General features: G+C 37.6%; 1 protein-coding gene across 2 annotated transcripts; it reads right to left on the bottom strand.

Annotated features, from left to right (window-relative positions):
* Window positions 1-1926: 1926 nt before the first annotated feature.
* On the bottom strand, window positions 1927-25167 carry AIDA (axin interactor, dorsalization associated). 2 transcript variants are annotated; one of them, XM_081945582.1, is made up of 11 exons: window positions 24889-25167; window positions 15792-15861; window positions 13296-13349; window positions 11714-11768; window positions 10484-10547; window positions 9365-9471; window positions 7240-7251; window positions 5984-6106; window positions 3899-4021; window positions 3415-3532; window positions 1927-2381 (listed from the first exon to the last, which is right to left on the bottom strand). In XM_081945582.1, the coding sequence occupies exons 1-11, from the start codon at window positions 24996-24998 to the stop codon at window positions 2285-2287; spliced, it is 933 nt and encodes a 310-aa protein (XP_081801708.1). In that variant the 5' UTR covers window positions 24999-25167; the 3' UTR covers window positions 1927-2284. The 2 variants fall into 2 exon arrangements, with proteins under 2 accessions (XP_081801708.1, XP_081801709.1); XM_081945583.1 differs by lacking the exon at window positions 7240-7251.
* Window positions 25168-25669: the final 502 nt, after the last annotated feature.

The following is a 25669-nucleotide window of genomic DNA, read 5'->3' as shown; positions in this document are numbered from 1 at the left end:
AAGTGATTAACATCCAATTGCCTTGAAAAAAAATGTCAGCAGATAAGATTATTGAGCAGTTCATTTTTTTAAAAATGAGCTCACTTCCTTAATACAAGGTGGAAATTTTGTAGGTACAATTATTCTGATGTTTGCAGGGTTCAGACTCAGAGTCTTTAATCTTAAACATGTTATCAATTACTTGGATGAGAACAGGATGAGAATCTCCATCACATTTGTACACGAGTACAAATTTGGATGGAATAGCTATGACTGTAGGAAAAATTCAAAATTATTCTGATACAGTAAGAAATGAAAATAACCAAAAAGTTTAGTAGAGAGAAAGCAGTCAGGTGGAGACATTAGGATGGAGGACACTTAGCTAGTATCTGTACTTCAGGAAAGAGTTTGGAATCTTTTATTTCATTTTGAGAAAGATAGCTTTATGAAAACAAAGGAGAATCCACCATCCAATCAGAGCTGAAGAAGCTTCTAGGATGAGAAATGAAATGTCTTCAAAGAAAAACCAGAAAGTTGTTGCCTCTTGAAAAAAAAAGCACCTTTGGGACAACCATGACCTGGATGACTGAGAATCTCTATAGACATCCTGTTCTATATTCTAGAGCGGAGTTTGTAAAGTAATGGATTTAACTTATCAGAATATTGATTTCTGGTGAATGTTTTAAAAAAATCAAATAGAGCTGTTCGATGGCAGAATCAGGTACTGACATGATAGGCTTCAGTTGGTAAGTTCAAGTATCAGCAGTGTAACTTGATGCCTTAATTTGAATTCTTGCATGGAATAGAGATTTGAAATAGGTAGCTTAAATCAGTGTTTCCCAACCTCAGCAAGTTTAAGATGTGTGGATATCTTAAACTTTCCATTATTGCTGCCAAGCATGCTGACTCAGGAATTCTGGGAGTTGAAGTCTATGCTTATTAAACTTGCCAATGTTAGGAAATTGGTTTGTAGTAAATGATATATTACTATTAATAATCAGTGCCTTTTATTCCAGTACAGAATTAATTATAACCATGAAAGGTACAGCCTTGTTTAAGATGTATTTGTCAGATATTAATATCCAGAATATATATAATTCATGACATTTGTACATCCCCTTCATGTAGAGAGGATTTCTATGCACATAATGCAGTATAAACTTAGAAACCTGAAGCTTAGTTCAGCATTTTTTCTTAGAGCAATTTAGGATGGATTCATTTCTTTTATAATCACTCAGTTTTTCTTTAAAAAATTAAACCATGAGTATTAACCTATTCCCAATAGTAAAACTCTATAGTAGTTGAAATTATCTGGAACTAATGTACAGGCATTCATTCAGCTACTGTTCAAAATTATGACAGAACTGAATAAATGAAACTTACTATACGATGGACCCTTGCTATTCTGGCCATTGCATTGCCCCCATGGCCACATGATTGTGATCCAGGTTCTTGGCTCATGATTATGTTACAGTGAGCTATGGTCATAATTTCTGAAGTTTCTTGCTGGTCTCCCACAAGCAAAGTCAATGGAAAAGCTGGCAGGAAGTTGGAAGTCAAGGTCACCTGAGGTCCTTCCTTAATGACAATAACCAGGACAACTTGGACTGCCATTGTTAAGCAAGGTGGTAATGTGACATTGCACAACTATATTACTGAATCATTTAGCAATGGCAAATTATGAGCCCAATTGCCGTTGTAAGCTGAAGTCCAACTGTAATGAGTTTACTAACTTTCAGAACAACCATAACTCATTTTATGACTGGCAATTTCCAATCTTGAGAAAAACAAGTTTTTTTTTTAAAAAAATGGATGCAACATATGGGTGGTGATGGTGGAAGTGTCTTTTTGACATTTTATATAATTAAACTCGAATGATAATAATACGTTATAAATTTAATGAACTTAGTAAAATGATACTAACAAAATACAGTAGAAGATTAAACGTTTTTTGATACTGGCATATCTTTATTGCTGTATTAAGGTTCGGCAGATGAGGATTCTTCAACTGCTTTAATTAAGGGTTCTGATATAACTGTAAAAATCAAGTTACAGAACTGAACTTAATAACCGGCCCATTTATGAAAAACTTGCAACACACTTTGGAACATCTGAGATAAAAAATATACATTCCAAAGAGACTGGGCTTGGATGCAGAGTGTGGCTGCTGATCCACTGCTGGTGCAGCATTGATGGTCATTTGTGACCACAAGGTAAATGCATCCAATTCTTTCTTCCTCCTGAAAGACAAGTGCTACATATGCAGCTACTATGATTTTGTGGCAAGTGGTTCAGTTCACAAAAGTCACTCTTTGTGCAGTGTTTGATGAAGATGAAGATAAAGTGGCTTCTTGGTCAACAACTGAAGTTTCTTCCTCTTGAAATCAGTGGGTTTTTTGTACCTATGATGATAAAAAATAGTAAATATCAGAATTAATCTTAATGCTGTTTAGGAACCTACCCCAGATGTTTCTTTTCTTACTTAAAAGGATTTTGTATAATTTGAGAAGCTAGGTAAAACGAATCCGATTCTTAATCCTAATTTGTACCTCCACAATTATTGTCCCATTTAAATTCAGTGGCACCTGTTTGGTATAAAACAAAATTTGTTCTATATTAATTATTCAGATAATCATTCTTTCACTTTTCTGTCTACCGGTTTTTCTTCTAAATTAAGCCAAAACAGTTAAAATGGTTTCAGAATCACAAACATAATCTAATATCTATTCTGAATATTACATTTTGGAGAGGACGGATGGACGGACTCTTCTTCAGATCTTTTAAACATGCACACTTTTATTTGGGTTCAAAGCTAAGATATTTCTCAGTCATCATAAAATAATATACAAATCAAGCATTATGGAAGCTTAGCATTTCTCTTCATATTCAGGAAGAAAGTTAATGAAGTGCACTATTTTCCTGACTTTTAACCATAACCATTTGTATGATAGCAAATACGGATGCTTGCTTTAGGCAAAATTTTACTGACATTTAGAGATATGCATGCAATTTTTGTTTTTGGGCAGTCCATACCTCAACTAAAACTCAAATTTTGGCTGTACATGGAATAAAACAAATGTTTTGTTCTGAATATGGATTGAAATAAAAAGCTCTGGGGAAAGTACAACAGTATGTAAGGTATTTTCTTGGCAATGGGGCATGTAGATAGCAACAACTGGAGTGGAGAGAGAAGATACTGAGAAGATAGGAGGCAGGTGGATGGACCCATGGGCCACTGATGATCACAGAAGATCACATAGTAATTTTGTCATTTTTGCTCCATTAAAATCACCCCCAATTTGATTTGCACCAAAAAGCCTGGGACTACCAAAACATTCCAAGTTTTGTTTCTGACCAATCATGACTGATCTGAAAGAATTTAGCAGATGTTCTGAAATGCATTGTTTGTTGTGTTTCATGCACACACTTACTTACAGTTCTATAACCATTGGTCCAGCTTTAATTTCATCCATCTCCATAAAAGCAAAGCACTTTGTGCTCGTGAACCTTTTCTTGGGTTTATAGTGTTTAAATTCAAAGAAAATAGCTGCACCTGAAAGGCAGGAGGAAAAAAAATCTAAAACAGTCTTCAAATTATATCACTGTACTTCTTTATTGACTAGCATAGTTAATACAATATTGTTAGAACTGCCTTGAAGAAAAATGATCCTCACTGAAGATTCTGAACCTTTGCAAAGAATCAACTTAAGAACTTTGAAGCCATTGTCTTTTGATCTGTCCCCATCCCAAATCATAAATAACATCTTTAAAAAGTTTTGAGTTGTTTGGTTAAGGCACTATGGGATAACCACATTTTTCTGGAGATAGCACAACTGTCTTCTCTCCAAGTTATTGATCTAAATTATGCTTTGTCTATTGATCGCAGTTTAAATGATTTTCAAATCTTCATGCCACAAACCTTTTGTTAATTTTTCAACATGTTTCTGAATTTCAATGTCCACATTAAAATGAATGTAAGTGTCCTCCTTCCTTGAAGCAACTGGGGTATCCTGTACAGGTGTAAGATCTATCCCATTGAGATCTGTCCCAAGAATAAAATTTAAGCATTAAACGGGGAAAACTGTTGTGACATTTGATATATTGAACAAGGAGTACTTCCCAGGGTCATTACATTCATGATCTAACAGTCTAAGTGTTACAAAGGAAAATATTGTTTCTTTTTGTGAACAGTTCAAACAATATCTTTACACAAGATTCCTTACAGGAATGTCACTTCCAAAAACATGGTAGTGATCATGAGTAAACAATACTGTGGTGTGATTATAGTAAAGTAACATCGCCTATTTGGCCTTCCTAGTGCACATTCTCTGAGAAAGGTGACACATGCTTTCCAAAGTGATAAAATATTTGGTATTTACAATAGAGACTTGACCATGTGTCAAGTCTAGAGGAACATTTCATGAACAGAAATGAAGTAGACTTAGGACAAACCCAACTTTTACCCAAAGCTCCTTAAAAAAATAGCGGATGGAAACCAGTTAATATGAATAGTCTTCAACTTGCAATGTCAATTTGGACTAGAATTTCCTATTTGAAGCAACGTGGCCAAAAAGCAATTTCTTAACAAAGGGTGTGTGTGTGTGTGTGTGTGTGTGTGTGTGTGTGTGTGTTAAAAAAAGAGGGATGCAAATCTTTTAATACAGGAAGTCTTTGACTTCTAACAGCAATTGGGACCGGAATTTCCAACATTAAACAATGGCATTGCTTAGTAACGGCAATCTCTGAAGGGCCCGGATGCCATTCTTAACTAAATCCCATGGTCATTAGGTGAGGCACCTTCCTCCCAGCTTTCCAAAAACAAAATCAGACAGGAAAAGGTACAAGCCTGGCAGACAAATAAGTGGATGCTGCCAAGTGGAGAAGGGAGTGAGGTGCTACTGAGAAGGGTGAATGAGGTGTGTGGGAGGTGATGCCCAGATCAAACAGGGTGCAAAGGTGTGTGTGAGAGGTGCCACACAAGTTGAGGAAGGTGCTATAGGGTGCAATAGAGGGCAATGCGGGGGATGGTATGCGTTGAGACATGGCAGAATTATACGTTTGGTGCAAGTTGAGTGCACGAGAGGCACAGATTGGGGAGGGTGTGTAAGAGGTGCCACATGGTTGGAAAGGATGTGTGGGTTCAGCCCTGAGTGCATTGTGGGCAGAGAATGGTTGAGAGAAGATGCACAGGAGGGCTAGGAGAGAGAGCGCAGGTGGGATACAGTTAACCAGCAATTTGTTATTTTCCCTGCCAGTTTCCCCTCTGCCTTTCTGGGGAAGCCAGTAGGGAACATTGCACCATGGTTGCATAGTGCTTGACAATTGATCATAAATGCAAATGGGTTATCAAGCGTTCAGATCATGATAACGTGACTGAGGCTGTGCTGGGACAGCCAAAACTCTTAAGAACTCACCGTAATCAACGTTCATTCAGGACTATTGTAACAAACAATGGACACTAACTTAATGGTAATAGATTGAGGACTAACTGTACCTTTCACTATTCAGGAGAAGTTGGGCTATAAAAATTGTCTTAAATTAGCTGATATGTAAATGGAAGATTAAATTTCAAGAACTCTATATGCTAAATCAAAGTGACTCATCATTAGAAAATTTAAAAAACACAGGAGTTTTCACGTGTTAAGTCTTGCAAAGAGTCAAGATAAGGCAGTTCTGGAAAGACAGCATGTTGAAGAATTTCCATGGGGGAAAGAAATCCCGTATGACAAATGTCAATATTTTAAACTCTAAATGCTGATTACTTAGTGCAGGGGTGTCCAAAGTTGGCAACTTTAAGACTTGTGGACTTCAACTCCCAGAATTCCCCAGCCAGCTCTCTGCTGGCTGGGGAATTCTGGGAGTTGAAGTCCACAAGTCTTAAAGTTGCCAACTTTGGACACCCCTGACTTAGTGGAATATTTTGCCAATTCAGTTCTAGCTAATTTTGGATAAAAAGGACCAAAATTACATGCCTAGCCAAATCAATTAACAAAAATATACCTACCTTTCACACTAACTGTGATATAGGGATCAATGCACTGCCCAGCATCTTTAAGACCAATTTTCTCTATTTTGATAGTTAGTAATGTCATCCCGGGTTCAGATGGTAATCTGGGTAATAAAGTACCTGAGGGAAAAAATAGACCAGAATAATAAAGTCATTCAGCATTTTTAATACTTTCATTCTCTCTCATTATTAATCCTGTCAACAAAAGGATATCTCATAACAATATCATAAGACACAATCTCTGGCATAATTTATTCATATGATCTGATTGTAAATTACAGCATCCTGGAAAAGTAGGATCCTTTTCATAGTTGAACAAGAAAAGTCAAGGAACTATTATCTATTAAATTCTCTGTGCAAATAATTTGTCAGCTGAATTGCATGAGCAAATAAGCATGGAAAGATATGCATCATGACAAGACAAGTAGTTAGCAGCTTAGAGAGAGCCAAAAATAGATATAAGGCTTTTCTTTTTGAATATATTAGACTAAAACCACTTGCTAAATACCAATTTGTTGAAGAGTAAAAGCCAAATGCAGAATTATTGTCAAAGTCTATAGTACCCCACAATCCAGAGATAGGCAATGTAAATTACCTTTCAGATATTTTAGACTTATTGTATTTAACTAATGATATTCAGGTGAGACATGGGTAAAGACATTGAAACTTAGAATGTTTAAATTTTACTGTGAACAATAAACACAGCAAAAGTCCGGTACCATACAACCTTTTTTATTAAAAGGGACATTTGCTTTTTTAAATGGTGTAACGGATGTTCTTTAGTAGCACCATTGCTGGAACATAAGATATAAAAACCAGATGACTAGTTCTACAATCCACTGGCTACGATGGCTGGAGCCCTGGGAATGAAAGTCCAAAACATCACTGCTCACTCTTGACATACACAGTATGTCACATACATGAGTACAAATCTGCATGAACTAGTATAGTGTATTAAAGTAAGCTTGCATTTGTGATAGAAAAAACTTTCTACAATCTCCACACATGCCAACTGATCTTTTAAAAGATGGATTGTCACCATATCAAAAGCACTTCAGAAACTTGTATAATTTGATTCTGTGCATATAGGATGGGCATTCATCATCCACCATTTATTTGGGGTGGGGGGGGAAGAGTTAGATGACAGATTTTAGCATAAAGAAGTTTTCATATTTACAATGTTAAATAATAAAATAAGAGCAATATGATTATCTTAATAAACAGCAACTTTTAACATTAGAACATTATCATACCTTCATTGGTTCCTGCGTTAGATGAATGATGTAGCACATGGTTACACAATGGAGCCATGCAAGTAGAAGATAAGACAAGACCATGAATGATTAGGCAGCAAAATAATGCAATATGGGATCCGTGAAAAGAAACAGATTGTACAATGAAGTACATACAATGGAAGCTAGAATGTCAGCAAAACAGTTTCCTAAATCTAGTACCATAATGAGTAAGCTATCAAAAAGTTCATTTTTAAATGGCATCATCTCAGCACCATGGCATTTCAACTATTACAAAATTCTATTCATCCACTTTAATCGGCATACTTATGTCAGGACTGTATTCAATTATTCTTATCTGGAAACTGAATGTTGCGTGCTGGTTCATGGGAAAAGTCTACTTGTGTAATACATGAATATATCCCAAAACAGGATTTCTTGGAACTTAAGCTTATGTTGGAAGTTTATTTATTTCAGACATGGCAATGAACATACTGTAGAAAAATGTGACTATCATATAATGTAATGAAAGGGATTATTGTGCTAAATCTAATATTACATAAATGGACTTTCAACAGAACCAATATAAAGTTAATCAACTCTTCCACTTTTAGCTTCATAAGATCTTAAAGATCTTACCAGTCCTCCTGAATAGATTTGGTAAGTACAAAGCAAGGGGTATTGACTTCAAATAGTGATGTTTCACTGGCAGAAGGCTATTGTCAGATTGAACTATGTCACTTATTTCAGTCACTTCCTAAAAACCATTTACTGCTGTCCAAAATTGGTCAATTTTAGTGCTTTCACATCCCCCACATCCCCAAGCTTTTAAACCAAGTTTGAAAACTCCAGCTCTAGTGACTAAGAATGACTAAAAGAAATATCACACTGTCCCTGGCCACACCAGGCTTTTACTTCAAGTCTAAAGAGGCACCTATTTTTTTTAATCAGGAACTTATTGCAAATAACAGGTTTTCCTTCCCAGAGCTTTTTAAGGAATTGTTAAAATGCACAACTGGGGCTACTTTTAAACCACGATTGTTGCATGGGGTATATTTTCGGGTGGGAGGGGGGAATTGTAGATGAAATGTAATATTCACCAACATAGAGCCCCTCTCTTTTAAAAAAAATCACTCATGTTTTTTTGCCTTATCCATGCCAGCATGTAGCCCCGATTAACTCAATTTGGCACTTAACTTAAATTATCAGAAATTAGGATTCAAAAAAGGAAAAAGGAGCTTGGGAGTGAGTGTAGGATGCATTCCCTGCACCTGTTAGTACCTCTCAGGGAAGCCATGCCTTTCCTGGGTTTGCACATTAGCCATGCTTAAATGTTGTCGTTTTTTCTGCTTAGTAAAGATCTATAATAAATAAACTTATTTAACCACTGGCTAATAGTAAATAAATAAATATGAAGCACCAATTTCCATAGGGATCATGCATTGATAAAATGGTAAACTTCAAAGCCTATCTGAATTTGGGAGCTGACAAAATTAGTATAGATTTTCACAAAGCAAGTGTCCTTGATATTGCCAGGCTTTTCTAAGAAAACTCCCATGTTTCTGCTTTGTTCTCTGTCCTCCAGATGATAAGGGACAACAGTTTTTAGTTCAGCTAACAATAATGGCATCTCATAAAATCTTAGCACATAGGCACTATAGCAGGGGCATGCTGACCTGCTCTTTATTCAGAAAGAGGTTTAACAAACAAACATCCAGTTGCAGATCCCACCCTCACCCCCACCCCCTAACTCTTGCATATGGTTGGAGAAAAGGAGCCTGGAAAAGAAAAACCTATGAGGAACATTTGAAGGTGCTGGGTATGTTTAACCTGGAAACAGAAAACTTTACAGAGATCTGACAGCTATCTTCAAATATCTGCAGACAATGGGGCAAAACTTCCAGAACACAAAACTAGAAACAATGGATTTAAAGTACAAGAAATAGATTTTAATTGGATAACAGAAAAAAAATCTAATAGTAGGAAGTAGTGGTGGCTAGACGACTGTAAGTGTGAATTCCTGACTGGATTAAATTACCTTCAAGGTCCCTTCCAGTCCTTGCATTCTCTGTTTCTAACTGTAATTCTAACATTCTCATTTTTCCCCCTTCTGGATAACTGCATTTGATTCAGTTTGGCCTCTTACCTGGGACTCTGGCAGGAAATGCATCTGGAGATCCTGCTCCAGCTCCACCTTCCTCCTCATCTTCTTCAAATTCTAAATCTTCCTCTTCACCAGGTGCTAATATTTTTCTTTTTAAAAAGGGAAACATCATAGAGAAACTGAAAACTGACTTGGATTGACATTGCCAGTGTATCAGAATATAATACTGGGAATACAGGTAGTCCTCAATTTACAACAGTTTATTTAGTGACCGTTCAAAGTTATAACAGCACTTTAAAAGTGACTTATGAGCCTTTTTCACACTTACGACCTTTGCAGCCACCCCATAATCTTGTAATCCAGGGTTGTCCAAACTTGGGAACTTTAAGACTTGTGGACTTCAATTCCCAGAATTCCCCAACCAGTCATGCTGGCTGGGGAATACTGGGAGTTGAAGTCCATAAGTCTTAAAGTTCCCAAGTTTGGACACCCCTGCTGTAATTAAAATTCAGATGCTCGGCAATTAGTTCATATTTATGATGATTGTAGGGTCGTGAAGTCATGTGATCACCTTTTGCAACCTTCTGACAAGCAAAGTCAATGGGAGCATCAGATTCACTTAACCGTATTACTAATTTAACATTTGCAATGATTCGCTAAACAACTGTGGCAAAAAAGGTTGTAAAATGGGGCAAAAGTCACTTAGCGCTTAGCAACAAAACTTTTGGGCTCAATCTTGGCTGTAAGTCAAGGACTACCTATATTTATGGCCTCCATTCAAGTATCAGAAGCTTAGAATTGAATTTCAAAACTTCTACATTCCACAGGTCTATATTTTGCATTTTTAAAAATATAACTTTGCAACATTTTTTATAGAACACGAAGACAAAAACGAACAAATGTAATTAGTCAGAAAGAAGGATACACAAAGAGAAACATTAAAGAGAAATTCAGAGAAAGGAGTGCAGAAAACAAGCTATAGAAAAACAGTATACAAATGAAGTGACTTCTAACTTCTTTTATAAAAGATATAAATAAAACTTGAAATATACCAATAAAGAGCTATAGGATCCAGTAACTGGTAAAAGCTACTGACCCTTTGATATATGAAAAATTTGCAATTTCCGACATAGTTTCTTTCTGCATGCAATGTTTCCATACCTTGGTGGAACAGGCTGAACATCAAAGGGAAATTCTTTATTATAGGTAAGAATACTTTTTAAAACTATAAGAAAAGACAGTAATAATTACCATCAAAATTCTTATATAGTTATATGAAATAGTTATTTTATAGTTATAGAAAAGGAGTAGGGCTTAATCCTTATAGTCATAGTAAGAAAACAGTAAGTCCTTATTATATTTTTCCATACATTATTAAGATTACTTAAATTAGCAAATGTTAAATATGAGACTTCTATATGAAACATACTGGAACGGGGATTAGAATGCAGTATTGCAGGCTAATTCTGCCAACTGCCAGCAGTTTGATTCTCACTGGCTCAAGGTTGATTCATCCTTTCATCCTTCCAAAGTTGATAAAATGAGGAACCAGATGGTTGGGGGCAATATACTGACCCTGTAAACCACTTAGAGGGGATGTAAAGCACTGTGAAGGCAGTATATAAGTCTAAATGCTATTCCTATTAAGTAAACATTATTCTGGAGAGAAAAACATTATTAGAATTTATTTTATCTTTAGAAGACAGAGATGTCTGTCTTGAAAGGGTAAATTTAATTTAGGCAATATCTATGGCTAATATTGTGCAGGAACAAATTAATTCATATGCAATTAAGAAATACATAGAATGATAGTTCTCACTTATACCAAGTACATTGTATGTGTCTGTGTATATATAATAATAAACTCATAGCAATAGTACATATACTTGGAAAAATAAATTATGTTTCTAAGCTATTGGCAAAATAAATGCCATGCCTTTTGCTTTTCCAGTTGGAACAGCCTCTGCCAACAAAGGAAAAACAGATATTCTCAAATGCTGATAATTAAACAACTGATAGTGCTTCCTATATCTACCAATAAAGCTCAGGCAATGATCCCCCAAGCAATTTGTGGCAATCCTTTTGCCAATTAACCCATTCTGATAGCAACATCCCAAACTCTTTTACTAAAAAACTCAATCATGATTGCAGAAACTACTGGAAAAGACTATATTCCCAGGGTAAAATGGAGTAGTCACAGGAACCTTTAAGACTTTACTAATATAAAAAAGATACTATGTAAAGTGAGTTTCCTGAAGAATAATGTAATTATTTGCAAGGAAAAGGCACTCTGTTGCATAAAATCTGAAGTTATACAGATTAGTAAAATCCATTTTTCTGGTGGGGGCATTCCTTTAATACTTTTTTAATTAAAGAAAGGGAAATACTTACTTGGTTCTAGTTTCTTCAGATCCTCCAGCTTAAATTCTTCCTGGGACTGTGTAGACTACAAGAAAAATAGCATTTAACATCTGCAATTATTATTCATTGCTATGTATTAGTGAGTTACAACAGTTAAATAGTGGCAGTTTTGTAGTGTACAAGGATAAAAATGTGTGACCATAAATAATTAAAAATTCCACAATCTTATTGAATATAAAACATCACACACACACACAAGCACCTATTAACATAATCAAGGTGACATCATGGTTCACAGACCCTCAGATGAACTTGGTTTGAACTAGGAAGCCATTCCAAAAAACCAGTGCCTCCAAACCTCAGTTCCTTTCACTGCCCTAAAATGGGGAATCATTAGCAGTTTTTTTCAATTACATCACATGTAGTGGGCCAAATGCAATGGAAGAATGTGGTCCTGCTGATAACCTGGTGCCATCTCAGAGGCCCATAGCACTAGTATAATGTGCTCCTACTGGAGAAGGCACAGATTGTCTCATTTTCAACCAACTAGCGCTTCCAAGTGGTCTTTAAAGGCAGAGTCACATAGAACACATTGCAATAGTTTGAACAGGTGGTGACATCACTGTAGCAATGTCCTCCTAGCCCAGATAGGGCTACAACTAGTACAACAGTCAAAGACTTCCCTGACTACAACTTCTACCTGCTGTTCCAGCAAAAACCACAAGTCCAGGAGGACCCATTATAGAGTTACCACTGGAGCAGACAGAGAGCCTTGGTGGACAAACAGTAATTCTGTTTAAGTCTCTTCTTTCCCATCCAGAATCTCAAAGTCTCCAGGAGGATTGTACTTCATGACTAGCCTGACCTGGGATAATGATGTAAAGCTGAATATCTTTAGTCCATTGATGATGCTGGATCCCAGATCATCAGTTGATATATAACAATAACTTATAAATGTTAAGCGGAAGGAGAGAGGCTGGTGGAAGGGGGAGGAAAGTGACCCCTAGGGTATTCCACAAGCGAGCAGCCACAAACTCCTCTCCTCCCCGTCCTGCTGACTGGAATCATCCATTAGGAAAGGAGCGAAGTAATTGCAAAACACTGCTCTGGTTTTATCTTTCTGGAGTTGTATTGGAATATAGTGGTATATATTGTTAAGGCTGCAATAAATAAATAATGAACATCCAGATTTTATACTCATTCTTGACCAGCTTCAAAATATACCTTTGCTAATAGGAAATATTTTTCTTTGGTGGAATGCAAGTGGTAATAATATTATTGTGAATATTACATAGCTTAGTGGAAGATAGGGAGAGGATAACTACAGTATTATAACTTTCAAGTCGCTTCAATGGAAAGATTAGAGAAACTAGTATAAACTAGCATTTTATATTGTTCCAAAGTCAAATTCTTTTTTAAGATTCATATTATAAGCCACTGCTTAATTTTTCTATTCTTTTGGACCCAGACATTGTAATACATCACACATAACAGAAAGATGAGTAGAATACATGACCCTGAGTCAGGTTTTTACAAAAGGTGTTCTTTAAGCTTTTAATATTTAATGAAACCCATAAAGAAACCAGTAATCACAGGGAAACCAGAATTATACCTGCAAAGCTGCACTCCTGAGTTCCAAGCATGTTGCAATCTTAGCTAAAATTTTCTGCAACACAGAAAAGACATTAATTTGATGCTACCTGTTGTATTAATATTTTTATATGAAAAGTAAATAAAAATAACTGTTAAGGATATACAATATGGCTGAGGGAGCACAGTAGGTAGAACAGAAAAAAGAAAACCAAGTCCTTGACATAGCTTCTAGAGGCAGCAAACACATAAATCAAAACTCTACACCCAAAAACTGCTTGTCACATTAAAGTTCCCTGTGTTCCTACTCTCAGGCATAAATATATTCATTTTTAAATGCAACTTCAGATATAAAAGGTCAGGAAACAGAATGCCATACAGTTAGCAGGCTCCATTATGAAGATATACATGTTCAGACATTATTGTGAATCTATATCTATATATATGAAAGTAGAAACTTTCATATATGTACTGTAAGGATGAGGATACTATTTCCCTCTATCATATTCTCACTCACTTATCCCTTACAATAAAGCAAAAGTAATTGAGTTTTCAGCCTACTTTCTTTTTCCAATTTAGCAAGTATGCTTAACAGATTGTATTTTTGCCTTTAAAAAAATTATTGCTCCTTGAATTTGGCAACTATTCTTTGTTATGAACCAGAAAATTTTAGGATATATTAAAAGGCACTTGAGAGTTGAAGAATGAAAGTATTCTGTACAGATTTTCTTGAAAGTTTTAGAGATAATTTTTTAAAGTAAAAGTCTCTTCTGAATTGTGGCAAGATACCAAAAAGTATTATTCACAACTGTTTCTCAGGAACCGCACCCAATACAAATATTAAAAAAATTAAAACACTACAGCTAGACTCAGCTACAGTAATGTTTTTCTAAGTGATCCTATCCACAACAAGGCACTTCACTGTTCACTAATGAAAATACCTTATTAAACACATTAAATTAACAAAGTGAATCTTTATACCCACTTCATATTTTTTCAAAAAAGCCTTAAAATTCCTTAATCACTAGATTTGTTAACTACCACCAAACAAGCAAACACATTTCAGATTTCATGCAAAATTTTATATCTTCAATGAAATTCTATCTTTTCAAAAACTTAAATCAGTTTTTAAGAACAACCTTCTAAAATGAAAATACTTTCTGTATAACTGAATTTTTATGATTTCACATGGCCAGAAAAAGAAAAAAAATCTTTGTGCCAAAAACACAAGGTGTCAAATTTACAGAGGGAATATAGGAAGGAAGAAAGGAAGGAAGGAGGGAGGGAGGGAAGAAAGGAAGGAAGTGAGTGAGTATTTAATTCATCCAAATGCCAGAAGTTTTGCTACTCTAAAGAGTAAGAATAATTTCCTGGTCAGCCCAACATATACATCAGAGATTACATCTCAACATTAACACAAGAGCTGTTACATTCAATTATTTTGTAAAACAACTCCCATCTCCCATAAAAAAGGAACAAATCCATGTCTTTGTAGGATGTATTTTGGCAAGGTAGGGAAATCCTCTTCCCATATCTCATCATATACTTTTTACACAGAGGATTCATTACTTAATGGCAGAGATCCAACAAAGCCTGAGAATAAGTAAAAGGCTCTTTCCATCAATGTTACTGGGAGGGGGAGAGAGGAGGGGAGGAAAAAAATGTCCACCTTCCAGCTGCAGCTTCTCATTCAAAAGTGTCCTCAAAGCCTCCAAATTCACAAGTTTAGATCTGGGTGGGGCAGGAGTTCATAGGATGAAGAATTGGCCTAACAATATGAATAAAACCCCACAAGTAATATTTAATATTAATCAGAGCAATTTTATCATTGACACAGTTCAACCACAATTGAAGAGGCAGAATTTTAACTGTTTCCTTATTCCCTAACAGACTAACATAAGAGGAATAGAGTAGCAAGATGTGGCAGTCTGTGCATGAAAGAAAGATGCTTCTGAGAAAAAAAAAAGCTGGGCTTTTGAATTCCTGATGGAAGAAACCTGTCTAGAAGAATCAATGTGTTTCTGGCAACCTGTCGTCTGAAATATTTAGCTTTCAGCTTTCAGGACAAGAAACCAAATTGCTCTTCTTTAAAAAGTAATAATCCAGCAAAAGTGATATATACTTCTTTGTAAAGTTGATGTAGAACAGGTATTTCAGAACACCCTTTTTTCACATGTTCACTTAACTATGTTAATGTATTACGTAGTGTAGTGGAGGCATGTATAAATAGTAAGCAGGAAAAAGTAACTATGTTTAATTATAACCTTTTTAGATAATTTATATTGAATACGAATGCAATAAAATAGGTATTGTTCGTTGTAAGCTATTTTATATCTTTAAAGAACTGAAGTATTAAGTTCACTCTCTGAATTTGGTGTATACAGATAAGTGCTAAACAAAGCCAGCACTTGTAAACCATATACGACACAAGCAAATTATATAAATGACTGCAAGAAACAAATTAAGCATTCCTTCTAAAAATAGATTCACCATGAAGTGAACATACACCATTATGTACCTTTTGATCTTCTGTGAATTCTGAATTGTTGGGTTGAGACACTGCCTCTTTCTGTAGATGTCTTGCTAATCTGGAGGAAGGTAAAGAAAACAAATAATTTAAGGTCTTTAAGGAGTCTCTAATTATAAAAGTACTCATTTTGAGATATAAATTGAATAGTACACTAAGCAAATTATAGGCAGAATGTATCTTCTGATCCCAAGAAGCCTATAAAATAAAGAAGATAACCAATTTATCTATTTTCTACAAGACTTTTAATATTTACCAATCTAATAGTCCAGGGCTGTCAAACTCCCAGCCAACGGGCCAGACCCATGCCCATTTTAGCAAAGGAGAAAAAAGTCCCGATATGTCATGCGAGGCCATCGTGATGATATGAGTTTGACACCCCTGCAATAGTCCTTTTTTATGCATGGAGAATGGAGCATATTCACTCTTATTGACTATGAGGGAGATTCTGCCCTGGCGATCTTGCCCTTAGCCCCCCTGGCGATCTTGCCCTTAGCCCAAAGTAAAAGTAAATAAAGAAACTACTACAGCCTATGGCAATTCAAATTTTCCACATCTTTTCCAATTCTCTCAAAATGAACAAAACAAAAACACCAGCATATTTATAGTATCCACTATCTTAGTAAATCTGTTGATAGCAGCACATCTTCTATAAATTTAAATCCATCCCATACATTTAAAAAGGAAAAGTTTCTGCATTAAAGTACAGATGGATGACCAAATCAACCATTAATGTTTTCATTATTTTATCTAAAAACTGTTTCCCCCAAATCTATGCAATTCTGATTTGTAGAAATGTGATATTGCTACAAAAGTGAAAAAATACTGTACAACACATTTGTAATTTGATTACAGTATTCTTTCATATAACAAGCAATGCTGATCCTAGATGCTGATTCTAGATTGCTTTATAGTATAAAGGTTATATCACTGACGTGTAGTATGTTAGAAATTAAAACCGAGAAATGTTAAAAATATTTATTTATAAAATACTCCGCCATCCCCCTGAAAGAGTACGGTAAACCATACTTTGAGAATCACCGCTCTAGATAAACCTTGAATTTCATTCTGTAGGGCCCTTGTTACCAATTTAAAAATAAGATATTTACTGCATTTCTCATCATTTTCTCACAGAATTGCGATGAATTACTTATGGATAAATGTTTATTGTATAAAATAAGAGGTGTTTAATAAGGATACAGTGTTATGCAGAGGTGTACTTATAACAATTTTATAGACAAATGATACTATTTACAGTTGCGCGGGGGCGCGCAAAATGTTTTCTTCTTCCTAGGGGGGGGGGGCATGACAGAAAATAATTGAGAAGCACTGCTTTATACAGAGATGTAAAAAATACATCTGGACAAGGAAATAAACATCTATACTTCTTGAGATTCCAAGTTATTTACTCCCAATATCAACAACTTGCATTATCCAAAAATCTCTCCCTCTTCCAAACTGGGAACGTTACAATACAGATACCTGAAAAACTACTTGGTGACAGGAATATGAAGCAATAATAATAATAATTAATAATAATTTATTAGATTTCTAGACCGCCCCCTCTCCCCGGAGGGACTCGGGGCGGTGTACAGGAATAAATTTTAAAACATACAAACAATCATATACATAGCTAAAAATCAAATTAAACAACCCCTGTACGAATTTATAAAAATTAAAAACAGACCCTAAAACCAATCCTAAAAATTTAGATAAAACTGAGGTGGGAAAGGTGGAATTGGGCCAAGCCGGCTAGCTGGAATAGGTGGGTTTTAAGTTTCTGACGGAAGGAGCGGAGATCCGTAGTCATTCTAATGTCGGGGGGAAGGTCATTCCAGAGGGTCGGGCCCATCAGAGAAGGCCCTTCCCCTAGGCGTCGCCCGCTGGCACAGCCTAGTGGACGGCACCCGGAGGAGTCCCTCTCTGTGTGAGCGAATCGGCCGAAGGGATGTATGGGGCAGGATACGATCCCGCAAATAACTAGGTCCTGTGCCATGGAGCGCCTTAAAGATGACGGTCAACACCTTGAAACGCACCCGAAAAGCCACAGGCAGCCAGTGTAGCCCGCGCAGGAGAGGTGTTACGTGGGAGTAGCTAAAGACTCCCGAGACTGCCCGCGCAGCCGCATTCTGAACCAGCTGCAGCCTTCGGGTGCATCTCAAAGGGAGCCCCATGTAGAGAGCGTTACAGTAGTCTAGCCGGGACGTCACAAGCGCATGAGTGACTGTGCGAAGGGCGCTCCGGTCCAATAGGGGACGCAATTGGCGCACCAGGCGAACCTGGTGGAACGCCCCCATGGCCACGGCTGTCACATGGTCATCCATGGACAGCCGGGTATCCAGAAGGACGCCCAAATTGCGTACCCGATCCACGGGGGCCAGACGTTCGCCCCCAATGGCCAGTGATGGAGTAAGCTGGTTGAACCGGGGCGCCGGTAGCCACAGCCACTCAGTCTTGGACGGGTTGAGCTTGAGTCTGTTACTTCCCATCCAGATCCGTACGGCTTCCAGACACCGGGACATCACTTTGATAGCATCGTTGGGGTGGTTTGGGGTAGAGATGTACAGCTGGGTATCATCCGCGTACAGATGGTAATCTACCCGAAACCCACGAATGATCTCGGCCAGCGGCTTCATATATGTATTGAACAGGAGAGGCGAGAGGACCGACCCTTGTGGCACCCCACAAGAGAGCGGCCTCGAGGTCCACCTCTGCCCCCCTGCCAATACAAATTGCACTCGGCCAGAGAGGTAGGAGGAGAACCACCGCAAAACGGTGCCCCTCACCCCCAACCCCTCCAATCGATGCAATAGGATACCATGGTCGATGGTATCGAAAGCCGCCGAGAGGTCTAATAGGACCAGGATGGAGGAGCAACCCCCATCTCTGGCCCTCCAGAGATCATCCACCAACGCGACCAATGCAGTCTCCGTCTGGTGACATGACTAGATGTGATCTTTCAAACCTAATTTTTAACATGCATAGATTGGGTTGTTTGAGATTCATCAAAACACTAAAACAAACATAACCTCATTCCCTCACCTGAAGCTTAATATTGTTTAATATATAAAATATATTTGCTGCATAAAAGCTGACAGATCAGTTGAAATTATTTTTCCTTAGAGACCCATGTAAGATCAACACACATCATATATATCCCTTTATATTTGGCTTTACAGCTGATCTCCCTTAAAGCAAATAATGAAGCAGTGCATCCCACTGATTTCAACAGAATGTGCTTTTAAATACACATTTGGCATAAACATCTTAAGGTAATCTAGAGCTCTATGCTTTTTCAAGAACTATACAAGCAAGAATTCAAACTATTCTGTGGGTTTTTAGGGCACTTTCCCCCTTTCACCACTTTATTTCCCCATTGCCATTTGTTTGACGCATCACTGAAGTCATACATCTCTATTTGCTTGCCTCCTGGAATAAGCTTCATCTCTCCAAGTTTTAAAATCTGGAAAAAACAAAGACTGATATCCATTAGCTAACCACAAAGAACCACTTTGCTGTAGTGGTTAAGATACCAGACTAGAAACCAGATGATCATGAGGCACAAAATCAGCTGCATGACTCTGGGCTGGTCACTCTCATCACTAGGAAGTAGGCAAAAGCAAGCTACCTCTGAAAAATCTTTCCACAAAAACTGCAACAACTAATCCAGGTAGTCAACAGGGGTCAAGACTGACCTGACCTTACATACACACAAACAATAATCACAGACAAATATTCACTTGTTTGTATGTTCAATGACCTTAACACCCAGTAATGAGACCTCCAAGAGTTACACCCCAAAAGTAATGATTTTCTACATGTATTCCTGGTTCCTTTAAAAAACCCTCATAACTCGTCAAAACAGAACAGCAATAACAGCAATAATCTTCCATAAAACATCCACAATTACTGAAATTTACCAACTTGAGTTTCATACATGCAGAATAATAATAAAGCATACAATGATTTGGCCAAATGACATTATCTCCTTACATCTTCTATAATCCTCTATAACGCAAATGGATGGCATAATTAAAAAAAGCTGATTAAGACTTCTCTAAAGATAGAGATTTGAAAAACTACTTCTATAGTATTCAATGTTGACCACAGGGAATTCCTAAATTTTATCATGATATTCTTTCTAAACTTCATGTACAGCAAGGAAGAGCTCCGTTTTCACTGGCGGAGGGTTGCAGGAGGCCGTTGCAGCCGGAAACAAGAGCTCAGGAGCCCTTCTTTGCTGGCAGAGTGCTTGGGCTGCCACAGGCACCCCTGACATGAGTGACATTGAGCTGGCCATACCCACTCTGGCCACATACACCGCCCCTCCGAGGTCAAACACAACCTTGATGCAGCCTTCAATGAAATCAAGTTTGATACCCCTGCTCTGGCCAGCTTAAATAAATGACAAAGAACAGAATAGGCTTTCAATGTACCAACAAGCTCAGAATACTAAAAGAGGAAACTACTTGAGGAAATGATCTCTATTCAATACATTTATTAGTAGACAGTACTAGAAATAGAGATAACGATCTTATACTTTGCTTTCAGATAAACTTAGAAACAAAAACACATTCTCCCCCCCGCCCCAATACCCTGTTTTCCTGAAAATAAGACCTCCCCAGATAATAAGCCCAGTTGGGCTTTTGAGCGCATGTGCTAAAATAAGCCCTCCCCAAAAATAAGCCCTCCACGCAAATATTTCAAAATAGCAGCAGCCATGAGGTGACCATGCTCACTGCCTCCTGGACCTCAAAAATAATAAGACCTTCCCAAAAATAAGGCCAAGTGCTTATTTTGGAGGATCAAAAGAAAATAAGACCCTGTCTTATTTTTGAGAAAACACAGTATTTTTAATAAGCAATGCTCAATGATAACATAGAAAATGCAATATGAATATAAAATCTTGTCAAGTTTGAGGAAGTTGGCAAAGTATAGAATAGGCAAACAAAAGTTATCTATACAAGGGGTTTACAGTCGCAGCTGGACTAAAGGATTGAAACCAATGAGGACGGATCCAGTGGTTTCTATTTTTCAATGGAAGTGTCCATCTCAATTTCTCTCTTAACTTCAAGAACAGGCACACAGGATTCCAAACACCATCTTTAAAGTAACAATGGTAGTTAGAGATCACTTAATTTTGAACCTAAAAATGAACAATTGGAGAAGATTTATAATTTTGAGAGAAAAAATGTTCTCCTTCCAAAATACATTTTAATATGAAATTTCCACAGAGAACATCCACACATATTCTTTTATCAATTCCAAGCATATTTTATTGCTTTTAGATGCAAGTGTCATGCCCACTATTAATATTAATGGGATCCATTTCTGAGTAGTTAGAAAAAGTATCCTATAAAGATATAAAATGCAATAATATGTAATATAAGAGTGCCTTAATTTTATTTGCATATTATTTACAGTTATACCAAAATGTTTAAAAAAATAAACAGCAAGCTATGGCAGCCAAGATACAGATACCTTTTAGTTCCTAATAGCTGCATAATACGGGGGGGGGGGGGGGGGAATCAATCCAAAAGAGTTCTTAATCATTTGAATGTAGACATTTCCTCCATAAAGTGTCATGAAAAAAACTTATAGAAAGCAAACATTATTTTTTTCAGAAACTATTTTCAACTTTATTATGCAGAAAACTTTATCTAGCCTAATAGAAAAGGATTTGAGTTGTATGTAGATTGGCAATATTCAAGTGTTATAATATTTTAATATCACAGAATGTTGCAGTCATAATTTTAAGTGAAAACGTAATGCAAATATGTTAAATATGTATTTCAATCATAAGTCAATTATACAGAAATTTGGAAACAATTCAGAAAATGTGCTTAGAGTATAAGCATAATGCCAATCTGCAACACTTTCGAGTAGGAATGTCTTAGGGTTCTATAGTTATCCTCTGCACCTGCTACATAATCAAAGAAAATGATGCCCCTACTTTAAAGAATTACACAAAGATGCTACATTAATACTCCATAAATATTCCAAATGCATTATGGAATTAAATCTGAAGTACTGTGACCCACTATTTCATCACTTTTTCATCACTTTTCCAAAAAAAATGTTCTAAATTTTTCCATTAACAAGTCCCCCTACCTACTGACACTGTACTTTGTTAGCAAATCTTGAGGCAAATCACTAATCTTTTTTGTAAGATGGGAAATTGATGTGGAAAGATGGCAATTTGTGCAAAGGCACACAATGAATCAAACTGCAAAAGTACAACTTGGACCTAGCTTAAACTCCAAAACTTGCCCACATGATTGCACTACCCAGTATTTCTTGGAAATGGCTAGTTATTTCAAACTTATCATTTCTAAATTTCATTTTTCTTTCACAAATGTGTATACTCATATCGACTAAAACTAGTTTGAAAATATTTCTGCATGAATTTCAGAGGAAAATGGTCTTAGGCTCACATTTAAGTTACTAATGGGGAACCATTATTGAGGGTCCTAGCATCAAAACTAGGCTTTCTAAGGACACAACCTTTAATAATAATGAGAATTGTTAGTTTTGCTGTTTGAACCAGTCTCTTTTCCTCACCTAAGAAAATGTTCAGATGTAAGGAAAAAAAACCAGTTAAATAATATTGGGTCATTCATTACAACTATAAGAATGTCTGGGAATTATGCATAATTTGCAATTTTGCAAGGAAAAACCATGCCATTTTTATATTAAATGGCATTAAATACATACATCTTTCATCACATAAATATTATATTGTTACTATTGTGCTAACTGGTACAGATAGCCCTCGACTTACAACAGTTCATTTAGTGACTTTCAAAGTTACAATGGCACTGAAAAAAGTGACGTATGACCATTTTTCACACATTGCGGCATCCTCATGGTCATGTGATCAAAATTTAGATGCTTGGCAACTGACTCATATTTATGATTGCAGTGTCCCAGAATCATTTGATCATCTTTGCAACTTTCTGATGAGCAAAGTCAATGAGGAAATCAGATTCATTTTACAACCATGTTACTAATTTAACAAATGTGGCAAGAAAGGTCGTAAAATGGGGCAAAATTCGCTTAACAAATGTCTCACTTAGCAACAGAAATTTTGGGCTCAATTATGGTCATATGTTGAGGACTACCTGTGTTATGTTGCTTGTTTTTATATTGAAAACTACTGCAATCTTTTTTCAGAAATAGCATGCAAATTAAAATGTGATCTTTATAAAACAACAGTGCCACTTTTTGATAAGGCAATATAGTTTAAGGAAATGTAATGGAGACCATGCTTTAAATTTAAGTATCATACAGATGCTAAATATCAGATGTAATAGTGACCAGCAGTTACAAGCAGTTTAAAAGGGATTGGTTAAATTCAGAGATATAGCTTTCAATGCCTACTAGCTGATGTAGCCATAGTACCACCAAAATGAAAATGCTTTAAATTCCAGTTAGAGATCAGCAGTAGAAAAGAGACATTACCAACTGGCTGATTAGCTATATTATGACACTATATAATAGAAGCTTAGGCCTTGATCCAGTAAAGCTCTTAGAAATGCATACAATTATAGATCAAGACTTCACAATGTTGCACATTCCAACTGAACGGGCAAGGGAAATGCTATAAACATTTAAACATTCAGTAACTAACCTCCCGGCTTAATCTTTTTACAGTTTAATTAAAGCAACAAATGAATTTTTTTTGTTTCCTAATTACTCTGGTTATTGTTAATCTATAAAAGTTAAATATAAATGCCTGATCTTTTATTAGACACTTGCAATATAATTTTACAATTCTGAGCCAACAGGGCTATAAGCGCACTCGCTATGCTCTAGTCAGAAGTAGGTGCATTGATGTTGTAACATAACATATGTTAGTCTTGGAGGTCTTGGAATAGCTTCAGCAAACAAAAAAATAGTATACAACAGTGGCTCCTCAACTGCCATTTAGGGTGGGACACTTTCCTGTTGGGAATAAAACAAATTTGTACTTTCTGAAAGCACAAGAGTTAATGGATATCAACTATTCAATATGATATATAATGGTACTAATTTCCTCCCAAGAGCCAAGTTCTTTCTCTCAGCTAAATTCCTTCCCCAACCACGAGGTTTCTGAAACCATGGAACTTTTCAAAAGCAACATTTGGCAATAGACAATAGATTAATTGCTTCCTAACAAGCTATTAATGTTACAAAATATCCTCATGTGGCAGTTCAATAAAAACTAGCCAAATACTATAGGGAAACATAGGTTTATTATCAGTTGTTAGGAATGGGACTAAAGCTACCAAATGCCCAATTTTAAATCATAGAAACAGAAGCAATTAATCCACAGAATCTCTTTCCTTCCCACTTGTACTAACATTATACATCTGGTTCTGGTTGTGCTAGAGATGACCCTGAAAGAATCCAAGGTTCAGATTAATGATCTAGAAACAACAGGTGGCTTCCAAGGCCGAAACTTCCGTCAGATATCCCAAAGCTGCCCAACCTAAGAAAAATAAACGTTCAGAGCCTGGGGAAGCCGCATAACAACATTAGCAGAATCATTTTGTTGCCGTTTATCTTTAAAAAAAAACCCCACCCCAACACATTGCATTTCAAAGCAGCAATTAGATGCAGATCGACAGCAAGCGCCTCAGCATCCTCCCCTCTGCATCTTATGTTTAGACGCAGACATGGGGCAGTGATGGGAGCGACCCTTCCCCAATTCTGTAGGCTCGACGCAGAGCCTTTCCTTCGTCCATAGACCTTTCGCGCCAGACAAAAGCCTTCCAGCGCGAAGTATTTACGACCAGAGGGACCCTCGCACAACCCCCTTCTCCCCTTTGCGGTCTTCCTGGAGCAGCCCCTTCGCCCCCGGCCGCCTGCAGCTGCCCTTCGCCCCACCCAGAGGCTTTGTAGCGCCTGCCTGCCCTCCAGGTCACCCCGTCGGGACTCCGCCCAGACCCGCCACCCGCACCCAGCCCCACGGGTGCCTGAACCCCAACTTCTCGCCCCACCCAGGGGCTTTTCCCCCCCACCTCCCGCTCTCGCCTTCAGCAGCTCCCCCTTCAGCCAGCCCGACCCTTTGAAGCTGCCGCCGCCCGCCCACTCACCCCCCACTCACATCTGATACTCGTCGATCGCCTCCACCAGCTGCCCCCAGGAGTCGAAGTCGGTCCCTTTTCTGAAGCTGGCGCCCCAGCGCTGCAGAAGGCTCCGAGTTGCTTCCGACATGGTCCCAGTTGCTAAGGTTCCATCTTCATCCGCGGCCGCTCCGGGGAATGGGAGCCGGGGAAGCGAGGAGTGGAGGGGGCTCTCGCCGGGCAACGGCCGCTCGCTCCAGTCCAGGCAACACTGCCGCTCACTCCCCGACCAAGCCCATTTGCCTTCTCAGCCAAACCTGGCAGTCGCTTCCAACGAGGCCCCGCCCCCCAGCATGGTCGGTTGTACCCAAAGCCGCCTTCCTCTCCTTGCCCTGCGCAGCGGAACTGGGGACGCCGTGGGCTCCCGACTGCGCATGCGTGCGTAGACCTAAGCTATTGTAAACTTGCGAAGGCAGCCCTCGGAGAAGGCGCTGCTCGGTTACTTGTGAGCTTCTGTTCCAGCAGGCGGCCGCTGGCAAAGTATGACAAGCCGCTACAGCAGAAAACTGCAGAACTTTCGAAAAGTCCCAAGAAAACATCACTCTGTTTTAAGAAATGTGGCTTTCAATGTGTTACATCTATAAGCATGCTGATTACACTGTCACAGAATCTATGTGCATTATGATCCTCTTTCATTATCCTGAAAGAGAGGAATATATTCTGCACACTTATTGTTACTTTCGGCATTTACTTGAACTGTGAGGAAAAGTTTATGCAAATTCCAAGTTTGCATTGGGAGGGGGAAGTCAAGTCTCACATTCT

The sequence above is a fragment of the Natrix helvetica genome, assembly GCF_964273705.1.
Source record: "Natrix helvetica genome assembly, chromosome: 2".
Taxonomy (NCBI): Eukaryota; Metazoa; Chordata; class Lepidosauria; order Squamata; family Natricidae; genus Natrix; species Natrix helvetica.
The sequence above is the reverse complement of the archived record's forward strand: the minus strand, read 5'-3'. Positions and strand labels throughout refer to the sequence as shown.

Coding starts and splice junctions, on each gene's coding strand:
- AIDA (XM_081945582.1), bottom strand. CDS start 24,998: ATGTCGGAAGCAACTCGGAGCCTTCTGCAGCGCTGGGGCGCCAGCTTC. Junction 3,533..3,898: donor TGTTGAAAAATTAACAAAAG/GTTTGTGGCATG, acceptor CCTGCCTTTCAG/GTGCAGCTATTTTCTTTGAA. Junction 2,382..3,414: donor GGACCAATGGTTATAGAACT/GTAAGTAAGTGT, acceptor TTATCATCATAG/GTACAAAAAACCCACTGATT.